At 45.3% G+C, this 15554-nt stretch overlaps 1 protein-coding gene across 4 annotated transcripts in view; it reads right to left on the minus strand.

The window, feature by feature from the left end:
• Positions 1-10037: 10037 nt before the first annotated feature.
• The window catches only part of LOC142587413 (plasmolipin-like), a 162158-nt gene continuing 156641 nt past the window's right edge, over positions 10038-15554 (minus strand). For all 4 annotated transcript variants that reach the window (XM_075698438.1, XM_075698415.1, XM_075698425.1 and 1 more), the window contains exon 6: positions 10038-13892. In XM_075698438.1, coding sequence (XP_075554553.1) covers positions 13888-13892 — 5 coding nt within the window. In that variant the 3' untranslated portion in view covers positions 10038-13887. The remainder of the gene's footprint in view (positions 13893-15554) is intronic.

Raw genomic sequence — 15554 nt, forward strand, 5'->3', positions numbered from 1 at the left:
CACGTGATTGGTCAGGGTCGTCGCCGCCCCTCTGAAATAAAGGTGGCCGCTGTGCGAGACTTCCCGCAACCGCGCACGAAGACCGATATTCGGTCGTTCTTAGGTGTCGCCGGCTACTATCAGAGGTACATCCCCAGGTACTCTGATATCGCGGCTCCCCTGACGGGTGCTCTAAGAAAGACAGAGCCGCAAACAGTCGTATGGGACGAGACAAAGGAAAGAGCTTTTAGCGCCCTAAAGAGTGCCCTAACAAGCCAGCCTGTGCTACGATCGCCAGACTATACAAAAGGGTTCGTTGTTCAGTGCGATGCTAGTGAGCGAGGCATGGGCGTTGTACTGTGCCAACGGGAAAATGAAGAAGTAGAACACCCCGTCCTGTATGCTAGTCGTAAGCTGACCAGTCGTGAGCAGGCGTACAGCGCCACCGAGAAAGAGTGTGCGTGTCTCGTGTGGGCCGTTCAGAAATTGTCATGCTATCTAGCCGGCTCGAGGTTTATCATTGAGACGGATCATTGCCCTCTCCAATGGCTGCAGACCATCTCTCCCAAAAATGGCCGCCTCCTGCGCTGGAGCCTCGCTTTGCAACAATATTCCTTTGAGGTGCGTTACAAAAAGGGGAGTCTCAACGGTAACGCCGATGGCTTAAGTCGAAGCCCCTAACGTAGGAATCAGCCTCAAAATTGTTTGTTACTGATGTTTTTCTTCCTGAGGCAGGATTTTTAGCATATTGCTTTTGTTTAGTGTTTCAAAGTGATGACGTGCTTACTAGTGCAATTTTCCAATTTGTGGACGCGTTCTGAGTGCTGCTAGACTACTGTAAGGAACTAGGCAGTGGTATAGAAGGGGAAAGAGCCTGGCAGGGCTTAGTGAGGGTTGTGCCGTGCTTGCTGACTGAGCGGTTGAGTTTCAGCGTAGTTCTAACGCTTGCCGGGAACGAGAACAAAAATGTGAACTCTCCCGAAGTCACTTTGCAGTGTCCTGTGCGAACCTGAACGAGAGAACGAGGCCTTCTCTGTGCGCTGCGCTCAAGAAACGTCGAGGGACGCCCGACTTCGGTTATGAGCATCATCGAGCGACATCCCTCCGGACAGCGGATGCAGTCCCCTGACCATCGGGATCTCCTTCCCCCGGCGGGGCGGTCTGTTACGTTTCGCCTAGGACGCGCGGTAAAGCCGGCGCGGATGCAACGGACGCCGGGGCTTCGTTCAAAGCGGCAGACATTTTGGCCCGTTCGGCGCCGCCGCTACGCCTCCCCGCCAAGCGCGTCCAGGCATGTTCCAATGCCACGTGTCTTCGTGTGCGTGTGTGTGTGTGTATGTGCATGTTGGTGCCCACGCTTGTCGAAGCGCGGCAGCCGGGGAGAGGAGCTCCCCCAACTGTGAAGCGAGGAGGTCTGTTCGGCGCCGGCCCGGCGGATGCGTCACCTACTCATCCCAACGTGCCGAGCGGCGCCGGCCCGGCGGCTGCGCCACCTTCTCATCCCAACGTGCCGAGCGGCGCCGGCCCGACGGCTGCGCCACCTTCTCATCCCAACGTGCCCGAGCGGCGCCGGCCCGGCGGCTGCGCCACCTTCTCATCCCAACGTGCCGAGCGGCGCCGGCCCGACGGCTGCGCCACCTTCTCATCCCAACGTGCCCGAGCGGCGCCGGCCCGGCGGCTGCGCCACCTTCTCATCCCAACGTGCCCGAGCGGCACAGTCACGTGCGCGTCTTTAGGGGCGTTCCTTCTTGCCCTCAACTGCGAGAGTATAAAAGCAGCTGCCCCCGGACGCCAAGAGAGGCTCCGATTTCTTCTGTTGAGTAACGTGCACTCCCGTCTCTCTACTTCGGTCGACCTGACCGCCCGCTCTTATGCTATGCTTGAATAAACAAGTTGTTGTTACCAGTCGACTCATGCTTTGCCGGGACCTTCGAATGCTTCCAGTTGTACCCCAGGCCGCCAGGCCAACGCTACCCTTGGGGCTTGCGACCCAGGTGCAACAACGGGCGTCAGCGCAGAGTTCCCAACACCGGCTACTTCATCCTGTGGCAACTGCGCCTTCTTTGCTTGCCTGTGCTCTCGAGATGCTTTCTGTCGTTCGGCGATCGCTTCTCGTATCTCACTGTTCCACCAGCTTTTCAGTATCTTGTTTCCTTTCCAACGAACATGTTTCTCTTTCCGTATTTCTGTCGTTATTACACTTAGAAGCTGACTATTTTCCCACTCTTTACTTGGCCATTTGCCAATTTCTTCCTCGACTCTAGTGACTTTATTAGCTATCTGTTCAGCCTTCAAATTTGGACTGCCCATTTTGCGCTCCTTGCTCTCTTTCCCAAGTACATATCCCATGTTTTAAATGATGCGTTTATGGTCACTCCATATGCTACTATACCCTTCCTCTTCAATGACCATTTCTCTCAACTTATCATGAATTTCTTCTGTCATCAGACAGTAATCCAGGCACGTACCGAAGGGGGGGAGGGGTCGCCCCCCCCCCCCCCGAAATTAAGACGCATACCTCCCCCCCCCTCCCCGCCCACGCCACCCACTTCTCACAATCTTTCCTAAAGCGCCGCCAACTCAATGTTGAGACTTGACAGTTATTCGGCGGTCAACATTTCGCTGCCTTTTTCACTCCTTTTGGATGGCAGTAGTTATCGGCGTCTCCAGGGATGTGAAGGCCAGTTTCCTCATCAATTCGGTGCCCGCGCGATTAACTCGAGATGCATTCAGCTGTCGCCGTCTATTCAATGGTCACGATTATCGTTGTTGCTTCTTAGTTCAACCTTCTTCGTTTACAGTGATCCAGGGACCACGATATGTAATCAGTTCGTAGTCAGCTGGTCTGTATGCACGTGGAACGAGTTGCGACCAGAGGAAATGCCAATTGCGTTAAACTTTTAGTTTCATTATTTTCTAGAGTGGACGGCTCGCCGAGACGCTGAGAGATCCTCGAAACCATATACCCGTGATATGGGTTAGACAAGGTGGAAAATAAAATAATGCGAGACAGCGTCCATCGTCAAACCTTGCAATAACCGTTAAATCCTTAAGCAATATGACTGTCACCCGTTACCTCGTCTGGTTTTCCCTAATTGTACAGCATTTTCGTGCAAAATTGGCAACTGGAAACAAGAGTAGGAAGGAGCTGACAAATTAAGCGATCTACCAAGGGAGAGAGCCAAGGCAACAGCCAAACAGGAAAGAAAAGCGAAAATTACCATATTTATAACCGTTGTTTGTGGAAACATTTATGAATCAACACCTTTTATTTAAAGAGGAAATAGTGATAACGCCGTCGGAAGTAGAGGATAATTCCGTATGTTAATGACGCTTCTACAGTTATCATTCGAGCCGCCTAACGTAGCCGCTTCTCTGTTGTGCTTATGTAGGTGTTTTTCTAACCTTTCGCGGTGGGCGCAGTACGTGTAGAATCGCAGCTCCCTGTGCCATATGTGGCTGTACGCGACTGGCGGCCACGCATTGTTACGGAACTTCTCAAATAACAATACGAGTCGGTTGTGGCACTTCTGTCAGAGCAGTAAACGAGGGAACCAAAAGAACTGTAATTGTTCCACGAATATATATATATATATATATATATATATATATATATATATATATATATATATATTCTGCATAATTCTTCGAGCTATCGGATACAACTTAAGTCTGCAATGAAGCCCCGCCAACACCCTCATAACCGCCAGCCACTGTTCCTCCGCGAGGCCGCAAATAACTTTTTCTGTTACCCAAATATGGCGGTAACTACAACGATTTTATGCCTTTCACCTCGCTTATTATAGTGGAATGGCGAATGCCTAATTCTTTATTGAACTGAAATAACATGCTTGCTTCGCTACAGCTATTTGTTGTGAAGTTTCACTTCAGTTGGCAGCGAAGTTTCATGAGTAAAACGGGTTCAGCAGTGAAATGAACTTCACCGCAGACTTTTGAAGAGTGAAATGCTCAGACTCCTTACATTTTGTCTATGTCTGCTGCACAACTCATTGCTTCCGCCGATGAAAAGACTCTTCAAGAACAGCAGACGCTCCGGAGGTATCAAGTACGACGCCATTTTGAAAAGGCCGCATGACGACGATTTTGTTTGCTGCTGTGATTGGTAGGCGGAGTAACACAACTCCGCGCAGTCCGTGTGCCTTTGTTGTCAACTGCTGTTTTTTTTTTTTTTTTTAGTTCTATTCTACTAAAGTTATCGTTACTTTACACTCTCGGGGCTTCTTTACTTGTTCTTGGCAGCGTTCTTCTCGCGCGAGTTCGTTTGACGTGGTTCTTTATTTGCCAAGTAAAGGAGAGTATATCGCACAGGCGTACCTGTAAAATACACCGTATTTCATTTCTCTTTTGTGGGTTTATGAGTTTTTATGGCGAATGGTGGGAGTCATTCACATTTGTACTAGTAAAGGTACCCCCCCCCCCTCATTTGCATGGAAAAGTTGCCTTGGGTTGGGCCCCGCCCGGAAAAGAAATGCTGGGTACGTGCCTGCTGTAATCAATGGTCGAGTGCCGGTTTCCCACTTCCCACGTGACCTGCCCATCACACTTAGGCTCACACTTAGGCTCACATCACACTCACGATAACAAGGGTATGTTGCTAACAAAGGTCTAGCATTGACTTCCCGTTGTTGTCGGTATAGCTGTATGTGGGCATTCATGTCACCTAATAGGACAATTTCAGCACCATTCGCGAAACCCTTAATATCAGCGCTTATGCATTCCACTAACTCTTTATTCTTCTCTGTGCAATTATTTCCGGTCCACAAATACGTAACACCCAGACAAGATTTTTTTCCCCCCACTCATTGTACCTGATAACCAAAGATGCTATTAACATTTTGAATTTACTCTTTTCCATTTGGCTCCCTGATGGATGAGCATTCCGACTCCCCCTCCCTTTCTTTCAGACTTAATTCTGCTGCACCCCTTCCCAACCACAATTCTCAATAACTGGCGGCTCTTCCGAGTCTCTAAGGTGCGTTTCTGTAACCGCATACACCCCTATTTGTTCTCTATTTAACTGCTCCTGAATCTCTGCCCAATTTTCATTTCTTCTGTCGCCCTGCATGTTTATGTAGCCTATTGCATGGCGAGCTCTCTTTCTTGCTTTCCTCCTTTTTCTGTTATCGACGGTGACGCGCTTCTCAGGTTCCCCTAGGGGACCTTCTTCATTACTACCTACTCTGGCCTCCTGAACGCCCGCGGACCCCCTAAAAAAGCAACAGCGCGACCACCAATTCGCCAGCCCACTTCTGCTGCCAGCCTGTAATTGAAGTGGATCCCGTCTCGTTTAAAACCACCACACTTTCTCACTTCCCTGTTTGCTGCGACCACCTCCAAGCCTTTCTCTCGGCTCATTTTCCATATTGCCTCATTAGCAGCCATAACGGCTCTTTGTACGTGACTGTCACATACAGGCACTTCCGGCACCGTGCACACCACGATCTGCACCTGAGGGGATAGCTCGCGCAAGTCGTCCACCCCTTCGCCAAGCTCTGGGCTAGTCCTGTCTCTTTCCTGTTCAGGACGTCATTTAGCGCACGTGCTGCTATGACAAGGTTGCGCACATGGGCATTTTCCGCGAGCTTTTCTTTTGCTCGCTCCATGACAGAACCCAGTGTCCGCCCTGGAAATGTCCCTACCGCCACTTTTTTATCGCCTTTAACCCTCTCGACAATCGCTTTTGAGCAACTAGCCATGTTTGAGTCGCCGGCGATAATCACCTTTTCACTATCCTACCTCTCCCTGCTTCCCTTTGTTCTTTTTCGCGATTCGAACTCGACAAGTGGCATTGTCCCCTGGGCTCCTGCTTTTTCCGCGCGGCGGCCTTGAGGTAGCTGCCGCTCTTTCCAGGTAACCCTTCACCACGCTGCACGAATTCCACGTACCCTGGCGACACTCCCTCGCCTGTCGCGTCGGAAGTCTGCGTTCCATTGTCGCGCACATTCTCGTTCACAATTGCGGCCCTGTTCAGCTTTTCCTCGGCTGCTTCAAGTCTCTTTTCAACTACCTTCCGTGCATCACGCTCCCTGTTTAGCTCATTTTTGAGCTCTTGCGCCTGTTTGCCAAGCTTTTCCTGGAAAGCCTCCATTTTCTGCAGCCTAGTATTGACATCACATTGTGTGCCGGGTGGTTCGATGCCCTCTCCATTCTCGTCCATATCCTCATCTGCCTTGAGGGACCCCCCCGCTCACTGCCTAGGGTATACAAACAGGGTATAAAAGCGACACCAACGGCCAACGGTTGAACGAGTGTGGGTGCAAGCGACTCCCTTAGAAGCCGGATACCTGTGCAGGTCTGGAGTTCCAGTAGGTCGTGGTTGGCACATTGTACACTGTCGTGTTGCTAGTTCGTCTGATATGCCACGCCATCATTGTCCTCGTTTTCGTCGTCCAGCGGCAACTAATTCCTGCATGCGGGAGTCACCACCGTATTAGACGTGGCCAACCACTTTTGATTGGATCCACTACAAAGCAGCGACTCTGAAAGTGTGGTTAGCAACAGCTATCAATATGCGTACGCACTGCTACAAGTAGTACCACAGAACACCTGTAGTACAAACCATTCATCGAGGGCACTTTGGGAACGAAGCATATTCCAGAGCAGGACACAAGGCGGGATAAAAGTCGGCATAGCATCAGGCTTGGGGCTAGTGGAAGATCATCAGACTGCTCTAAGCTCGGCAGGTTTTGTTTACACCAGGCACGCTCGAAATGAAACGAGCAAATCTGGCTGCTCTTCAATGGGGTCCATTCTAAGCACCCAGTGGCGCGCACACACTTGGACCACTTCTGCCGAACGAGCAAGACAGGCGAGCTGCTCGCTGGCCGTCGGATCCGAGGCCGACAGCCCTTGAAACCGTCCGCAGCTCGTGATAAAGCACCTATATTCATCAGCACAATCACACACAGTCTGCACATTTATGTCGCTCAAAAGTGCAATACTATTAGTTTTTCCGAAACCGTTGGTTGCGATGAGAAAACCCATTAGCCAGGCGAGCCGCTTCCCAGAGAATTGTATGAAACTATGCGCAGAGACGACCGATTGCTGCAGCGGCTGTGCTGACTGCTTGCGAGTCAAAACCACGCCAACTATTTACTATATTGCGCAACGTTTAACATGCACACTTTCAAAGTCACTTTATTAGTTAGTTCATGTCGGAAACAAATTTTACCCGATTTTTGTGCCGCCGTGAGCGGGGAGAGGTCAGCGTCACGACCAGGGAGAAAAAGCAAAAAAGACACCGGGACGATCGCAGTGACGAGAAACTTGCTCGCCGGGTGCGCCCCGACGGCAGCGCTAATGACGTAGCGTTTTCTTGGTTGTTAATAATATGTTTACAATCCTTCCTTTATGTCGATGTTGCGAGGAGCAGTTGGCTGCGCACACATACTTTAAAACTTATACTAAATATGTTCTAAGCTGTATCAGAGTCCTTCCATGTTTAAAAAAACATGGAAGGACTCTGGCTGTATTCACCATTGATATTTTGCTGACAATGCGCGTGTGCCCACATAAATCGATCTCGCACGTTAACTCGACTTCGAAATTTTATCAGTACTCCTGTATGAGTGTAGCATTGAAAAATATAAAAAAGAAAAAGCTCTTGAGGCACTTCACAATCTTACACACAGTCATAGCGTTCCCACGCACCTTCAGAGACCGACCTAACAAAAAGTCACAGGGCCTGGCCTGTTGCACGTGCAACTTCAGTGAATTAGCCACAGCACATCTTATATGGACATGTCATAGACTTTATCCGCACTGTAACATACTTGCACTACTGGCCTGCAGAGTTTCGTCGTTCCTATTAATGATTGGATCTTGCCAAGTGGGACTCCTACCCACTAAAAGACCATCTCGAACAGCTTGCTACAACATAATTATTGAGGAGTAAGGCAATCTAACTCGGGCAGCCTACCAGAAATTGCAAAAGGCCTTGCCTTTTCTGTTTTCAGCATTCGTTTTTGTCTCCCTCTCCATTCTCATAGGATGAAACTGCTAGCAATAGCAACAAGCAGATCTGTAAAGCCAACATCATGTGAGCTACTGTTCAACATGTGTGCGCTACCGCTCTGCTATGATCTAAGCAATGGAGTAGGATGGAGAGTATAATGTCGGGATGCATTCCAGATGTTGGCTCCAGCGGGCAGTGGCAGTGCAAACAGCCTATGGCCACTTTAGGTATTCTGTAGAAGCTTCCCTATATCACATGGAAATACCATACCACAAGAAGATAGCCACATCTGGCAGTCCCGCAGAACACTTTCTCTTTGGCAGAAAAGCAAGAGGTCCAAGCACTTGCGAAGTGGCCTGGTTTGAACAAAGGTACTTCAGCATTGAACAGTTCTAGTTAATTAAGAATGCTTCAGAGGTGTGTTTGGCGAAAACAAATTCTGGGGAATACCGAAGTTCCACAGCGCATCAGACAAAGACAACAAGAATGGACACTCACAGCAATGGATGTCCAGTCAGCACTGTGAATGTCCACTTTTGTTGTCTGTGTCTGATAAACTGGGAAATGGAGTGTTGAGTTAGTTGGTGTTAAATTACCAACTTTCTCGGGAAACAGTGCTGTTTACATCATATGCCCTTATGAGAAAGAAGGCAACAAGGCATAAGGCATAGTCAATGCATGAACATATCTTGCATGAAGGAAGCCAGAGAATGTGCACACTGGATAATGCAAATGTGGCCAGCACTGGCTTCCGATTTGTTAAGCGGACAATGACATGAATTTTCAATTGAAAGCTTGTAATGCCTTTATAGATGTTGCAGACTGTGCAAAGGCACAGAATATGCACACAATTTCATGTCTGTAGGAGTTTGACACAGGAAGAGATTCATCAGTATTTGTTTTCACCTAACTTGGCTCTGGAATCATATTCTTAATCCAAAATCATGCAAAATGCTTCTATAGATCTAGTTTCTTCCAACAACATAATTAAGGCAGTGAAGTGTCAGCTTACATGGATGCAATCACTGGGAAAACAAGCAACACAGCTGTTCAAGTTAAGTGAGGCCTGAACCATCCTTTGAGCTTGGTGAGCAATCACATTCTGCAGGTGGAGCACAGAGCTGCAAACATCTCAACCTATCCTTGTAGTCATACATGGTGCATAGCGATCTAAGTGGAGTTTTTGGACTTATTTGGATTAGGAACTGCTGACTGGCGGCCAGCTGACGTCAGGTGGCAGCAGCCTATAGGTGCCAGCCATTGGGTGGGTGCTCCCAACTAATATTGGAATTACTTACGTGCATGCATGTATATCATTCCAGATCTGCGAAGTATTACTAGGAAACTGGGAAGCAGTGCCTGTTAAGGCACCTCGCCAGTCTCGTTGCTGCTTCTTTCTCTTGGCAGCTTTGTCAGACCCATTTGAAAATGTTATTATAACCTTGCCAGAGAAAAAAAACTTGGAAAGCGATTCAACCAACCTCCAGTAGAATTCAGTCAAAGACAATGTCTTCCCGAGTGAGTTGGTGAGAATTAAGTGGAGTCACTGCACACAGAACTCTTATCGCATCACCCCTCGCATAAAGGGAGGGGCAGGAGCATCGAACTGCTTCAATTTTTTTTACTACGCTATCTTCAGAATCAGCTCGCATTTTGATTTGTGATGAAGTGTCAATTAGTTTTCAATAATCTCTGGGGTTTTAGGTGCCAGAAAAACGATCTGTTTATGAGGCATGCCATAGTGGGGTCCAATCGTGCATGGCGTAAGGGTTACAGTATTGGTGCTTCTGTGCTGGAGGTCACCTGTGCAAATACAGCCATCGGAAATTTTTATTTAACTATATATATATATATATATATATATATATATATATATATATATAAAATCGGACCATTATGCCAACAAGTGGCCCCAGGGACACATACCCAGTAGCACGTATTGGCCCAGATTTTTAGACTGCACTATCTTGGGAATTGGCCCACAAAATAGGCTACAAGTCCAGATACCCAATATGGAAAAGTGCGGGTGACTCACAATGAAAGATATTTGTCTTTAAAAAAATAACGAAGAAAGAGAGGGGCAATAGATGGGACATTTTTTACTGAAGCAGCCTCCCGTGAGTGAACAGTAAGACTTGAAGGGTAATGGTATAATTGCGCATTGCGCTCCTAATATCTCCAATCGTATTAGTACGTCCTTCACAAAAAATTCCTTCAGGAAGCCATTTCTTTAGTGGTACAGTGCGCTCATTCCAATGAGTTTTTCAGGCTTAAAGAAACTATTTCAGTGCTCTTAACAAAACTGCCCTTTCGGCACCAATACAGCACTTCAATAAATAGACACACAACCATGGCCATCTCCTGATGTACTATGTTTTCTACAGTTACTTCAGAATCATTCAGAACAATTGCACTCTATACAAGTGCTCTTGAAGCATGTACAATGCAGAGCAGGTATTTCTGCAACATTTATACACTGCAAATGTGACCACAGCTAAAACGACACGAACAAAGACAGCATGAACAAAAAACATTGACAACTGTTCAGCAATAATGAAGTTAATGTTATAACCACACGTATGATGTGCATGCGTGGTATGGATGGATAGGCTATGGACACAGGTCTTTGGAAAATGGAAAAGCACAACAGCCGACAGGTGCTCCACTGAAGCCGATTAAATATGGCATTTTATTTGCCGCATCTGTGGCATTAAACCAATCAGCCAAAAGGTGCACAACCATTACATTTGCGATTCTTAAATACTATTAACCAAGTAACTGATCATGTGTTGGCGGGCTAGTTGGTTAAGCATGATTACAAAGACTGCGCCGAATAAAACAACACACGAAGAAGGGGGACACCTTCTTCGTGTGTTGTTTTATTCGGCGCCGTCTTTGTAATTATTAACCAGGGCCAATTCACAACACAGCAAGATGTATTTTTCCGTGGAAAACTACGACACTCATAATCCAGTAACAGGGAGAACAAGTATATAAATTAATGACGCCTTTTCACCAGCTATACCAACATGAAATTGCATTTGCTTCTACATGCAAAATCAGTACTTTAAATCTAAGTGAGCACAAGAAGCTTGAAGATATGAAAGCAGTGCAAAAAGGACATTACATTGAACAATGCCCGATATTTTCTTTGCATCAGCACTGGTCTTTAATGTATGTTCAAAGCATGCATCTCATTTTGCAAAATAAATCAATGAAGACAATTTCAACAGTGCAAGACTACACTTCGAGCAAGGTCTCAAATGGGAAACAAACAAGAACCTAACCGTGCCGGTGATGAAACGATAATAGACAACACAAGTAACCGGTGACTGGCAAAGTCTTCGATGTTACAGCCCCAAGTAAGGTGGCTTCTTCAACACTGTGTCCACACATGCACACATACACACAAACATTCCCACCCATTTGGCAGTGGTTTTACACATGACAACGCCATTTCCTGAAGGAGCTACTTTTATGTGGGCATTCGTTCAACTGCCCTACCAGCCCACATATCCTTGCATGTATACATAGTTGTCATCCATACACATTTTCACAACAACAAATGATAATGCTCTGACCTAGCACAGACAAAGCATTTGGTATGTGCATTGCTCATAGTCCTGGCACAACTACAACAGACTGACAGAAGGTGGATGACAGTGCAGTTTGGGAACAAGTGCAAATGAGAATGCAGGTTGTTCGGCGAGAGATTCAGCACTGCAGAATTCTAAATGAAACACTTTTTTGGGTGCCATGTCATACGAAAATAACCCTCCCTGCTACTGCCAGTCATGTGGCACATTTATGTTCAGTGTCTCCAACATTACAGTGAAGATTGCAAACAGCTATATATGTTATGGCACAATTCAATCAATAAACAACATGCTCAGGGTGTCCTCATACAACAGGAAGAGCAAGAATTTTGTGGACACCTTGGCACGATACAAAAATGTTGCATCAAGGTTACTTAGTGATCAGTCACAGCCTGGCAAGACCACAAGACAAGATGTGTTACCAAATGACATATCGGGGCAATGAAAGAATGACAGGAAAAAGAAATCCCATTGGCTAGTGAGCTTCAACATTACAGTTAATCAAACAATCAGTCTAATAATAATCAGTCTTCCAATACTGCCATATCCAATGCAAAATTCTTTGCCTTGAACTTATTAATAAAAGGTGTAGCAAGAAAAAGATGAAAAAGTAACCTAGCACATGTGATCAAATCCCGTGATTTCAGCAAGTCTGTAGACAAGCAGTGGCATGTGAACAGAACAGAAATGAAACAAGTAGAACTGTCATAGATTTTGAATTATATTGTTACTGTGTGAAATAGCTCAGCTTGTATTCTCTAGAAATAAAGTTCAACAACAATAAACCAAGTAATGGCATATTCTACAGTGGTGCCATCTGCAGTGGCCATTCATTCATGGCATGCAACATGTGCTAAGCTGCAAAATGCCCTGCAAGTGGCAGGCCTTAAAGTAGATGCAACATGAATGCACAAACTGCATTTTCATTTCATCCAGGCTAATGGAAAGGCAGAACAACTTAAGGACACAAATATCACTACAATGATACTGCAGATAGAGAACAATGTACAGAGTGTAAATAATTTCTATGAGAGGAACAGGGCATTGAACATAAGCAACACATCACTGACTCCATGCTTGTTCAGTTTTTGTTGAATGTGCAGTGTAGATGTGCACAAATTTAATAACATCTAGGCCCCAGAAAAATAAGAAAAAGGAAGTGACTGTAACATACAGATAAAACTGTCACATACTGTCTACATGAACAGCTTACAAGAAGGACAATCAATGCGTTGGCAAAACTTGAGCTGATGCTTTTGTACTACATGAGAGCGCCACAGTGAAGGACTATACAAGTCAAGGCCATGCTCACTGCAGGGCTAAATATAGGACTAAACAAACATTAGTGCAAGTATAGTAAACCTCTGAACATGCAAATGTGCGGCCTCAGTGTGTGCAATACACGCAGCAAGTACTAACAAGATCCAAAGCATCAATATTAGCTAAGCTGCAAGGCATCCTCGCAACAAACTAATAAAGGATAGTGATAATCATGCAGAGCTAAAGGTCTTGATGCAACTGCTGCTTTCGCTTTCACAGTGCAGCAGTTTAGCACACAACCTAATAGGTATTTCATGACAGTTTCAGACTAAGATATCTGATGTCATTCCTTTTGCCTGTACACAATGCAAGCTGGGCCATATAACATGTTCAAGACATTTTATAGACCATTTATGTACATAACAATCATATCAATATTCTCCAACAAAATTTTATGCTTGTACTGATGACAAAAATGTGCATAAAAGATAATTTGCACATAATCACAAAAAATGTTACTGCCTCCACACATCAAAAACAGGGCCTCCAACATTTGTGCTGAATGGAACTGTTTTTCCTGAATGCAAGGCTTTAAATAAAACACTACAATGCCCTGTGGCAGCAAATAAAAAATATACTTTGGTACTATACTTCTTGTTTAAAAATAGAGGTGTGCAGCAGCACTGTATATCAGCACTTAGCAGCCGATAAGTTGAAAGCTTCTCTGTTCATTTGAAACAGCTGAATGTCTTTCTCAATCATCAAGCAAACAAGCAAATGACAGATAAAACTAGAACAGCAGAAGTGAGAGCTACAACTTCTTATCTCCTAATATGTCGACCGCAAAATTTTAACTTTGTTTTCCTCTTGGCACACCGCCATTTATAAAACCCTCAAATATGCATAAACAAGAAAAAGGTGATGCAGCCAAAGTAAGAAAAGTATGACAAGTGCTACTCCTCTTCTTCACTGTTTTGGTTTCTCATTGCAGGAGCTGCCTCCAATCACTGACAGCGTGGTAGCCATCCATTTTAGTGCCAAATGCGTGACTCACAAGGTTTGTCTCCACACCTCCCTTCACTCTGCACAAAAGAAGAGACAGTATGTTAAAATTTACATTGCAGTCCACAGTGCAATTCTTGACTACTATGCCTTGCTGTGACTGCCTAGACATACATTGTACTAAAAATAAATAAAAGACAAAGAAGAAGAAGAAGAAAATAAAAATAGACAACAAGCATTCAGTTGTCTTACAGGTAACAGAGGAACATGTGAAACCTGCAAGAACACAACACACAGTGACTGCTTTGCTAAATCCAGTTTATTTTTAAGGAAACTCCACATTTGTTGCTGTAATGTTCCTTTAGTCAGTAATCAGTAGATAAGTAACCATAATTGCAGTACTAATAGTCACCTTTATTTGTGAAGGTGGTAGTGAAACATTTAGAAATCACCTAGGCAAAGTTAGGTGAAGCTAATCTTTCATTGGCATCATTGCACCCCTAAGCCTTGCCCTATCTGCTTCAATCAGAGTAGTAAGTCTTCAACATATAGAAGGGCTGTAACCAAGCCAAGCAAAGATGCCACCTCCAACTATACGTGCAGTGGTCTTTCCCCTTGCAGCGATGAATAAGCCTTACAGGCAGAACACAGATGGTGTATGTTACCAGTCCTTGACAGGCCACAACTGTGCTTTGCCAGGATGGCACCTTGCAGGTTTCAGTGCCATGGCTGAACAAATGATTGTAATGGCATGCGCTTACTATGTAGTAAAGTGTGCCCATCACTTTCGTGTTTTGGTTGTCCGAGACAGTGAGGACTAGCTTTGATTGCAACCATAAAGCAGTCTGGGCAGTCCTACATAGCTCAGAAAGCTTACACAGGGCAGAAGAAAAGAAAAAACATTCTTACGCCACTGTGTGGAAGTGAAAACTAGCTTTTTTTTTCACCTGGCGTTTTTCAAGAGATAAGTTTACATGGCAGTAGAACATACAACATGTAATGTAGGGAATCTGGGTTGAAGCTTTTGGAAGCAACAAAATGAAGTATAAACACACCCATCGTGTGATGGCAAGATATGTCACAGGCTTTCATGAAGCATGAATAAATGATTCCCTGTTTTACCAATTCACTGTGCACAAAAGTATAGGGCAAATTGATTTCTGAACTCTCAGCTCTTACTTCCAGCATGTTTGACCTGTTGTAAAAACTTGTCAAATATGAAAAAACCTTATAAGAGTTATCTTACAGCATCTTGTGAGTGAGAACAAGCAGATCAAGGCAAGCCATCAAGATTTGTAATGGCTGCAGTGCCTTCGAAATGAAGTTCCTGCCATCCTTTGAACCACTACAAAGTCGTCAACAAATCTAAATGTTTTCAAGACATGCACCGATGTGCATCTGCAACTCTATTACTTTGGCAAGGAATAAGTCAATCAGATAAAGCGCAATACAAGAAGCAACAGAAACAGCATCCATTCGAAGGCATACATAATTTCATATGGTGTAAGTGGACTTGAGGTACACTGAAAGAAAATTAAGGAGGGTGTGTGCTTCGATACATGCCCTGCCCTGGAATTCCATTTAACCAACGTCATCAGTGCAGTCTCCTACACAGGTTAACAGTTTGTCTTGAAGAGAATAATATAAATCTTCTGACATCTATCAACAACACCTTGTGGCTGCAATGTGAATTCTTTTTTAAAAAGTCTATTATCTGAGCTGAATTATGAATTAAAAAAAAT

Source organism: Dermacentor variabilis, chromosome 1 (assembly GCF_050947875.1).
Source record: "Dermacentor variabilis isolate Ectoservices chromosome 1, ASM5094787v1, whole genome shotgun sequence".
NCBI classification, from domain to species: Eukaryota; Metazoa; Arthropoda; class Arachnida; order Ixodida; family Ixodidae; genus Dermacentor; species Dermacentor variabilis.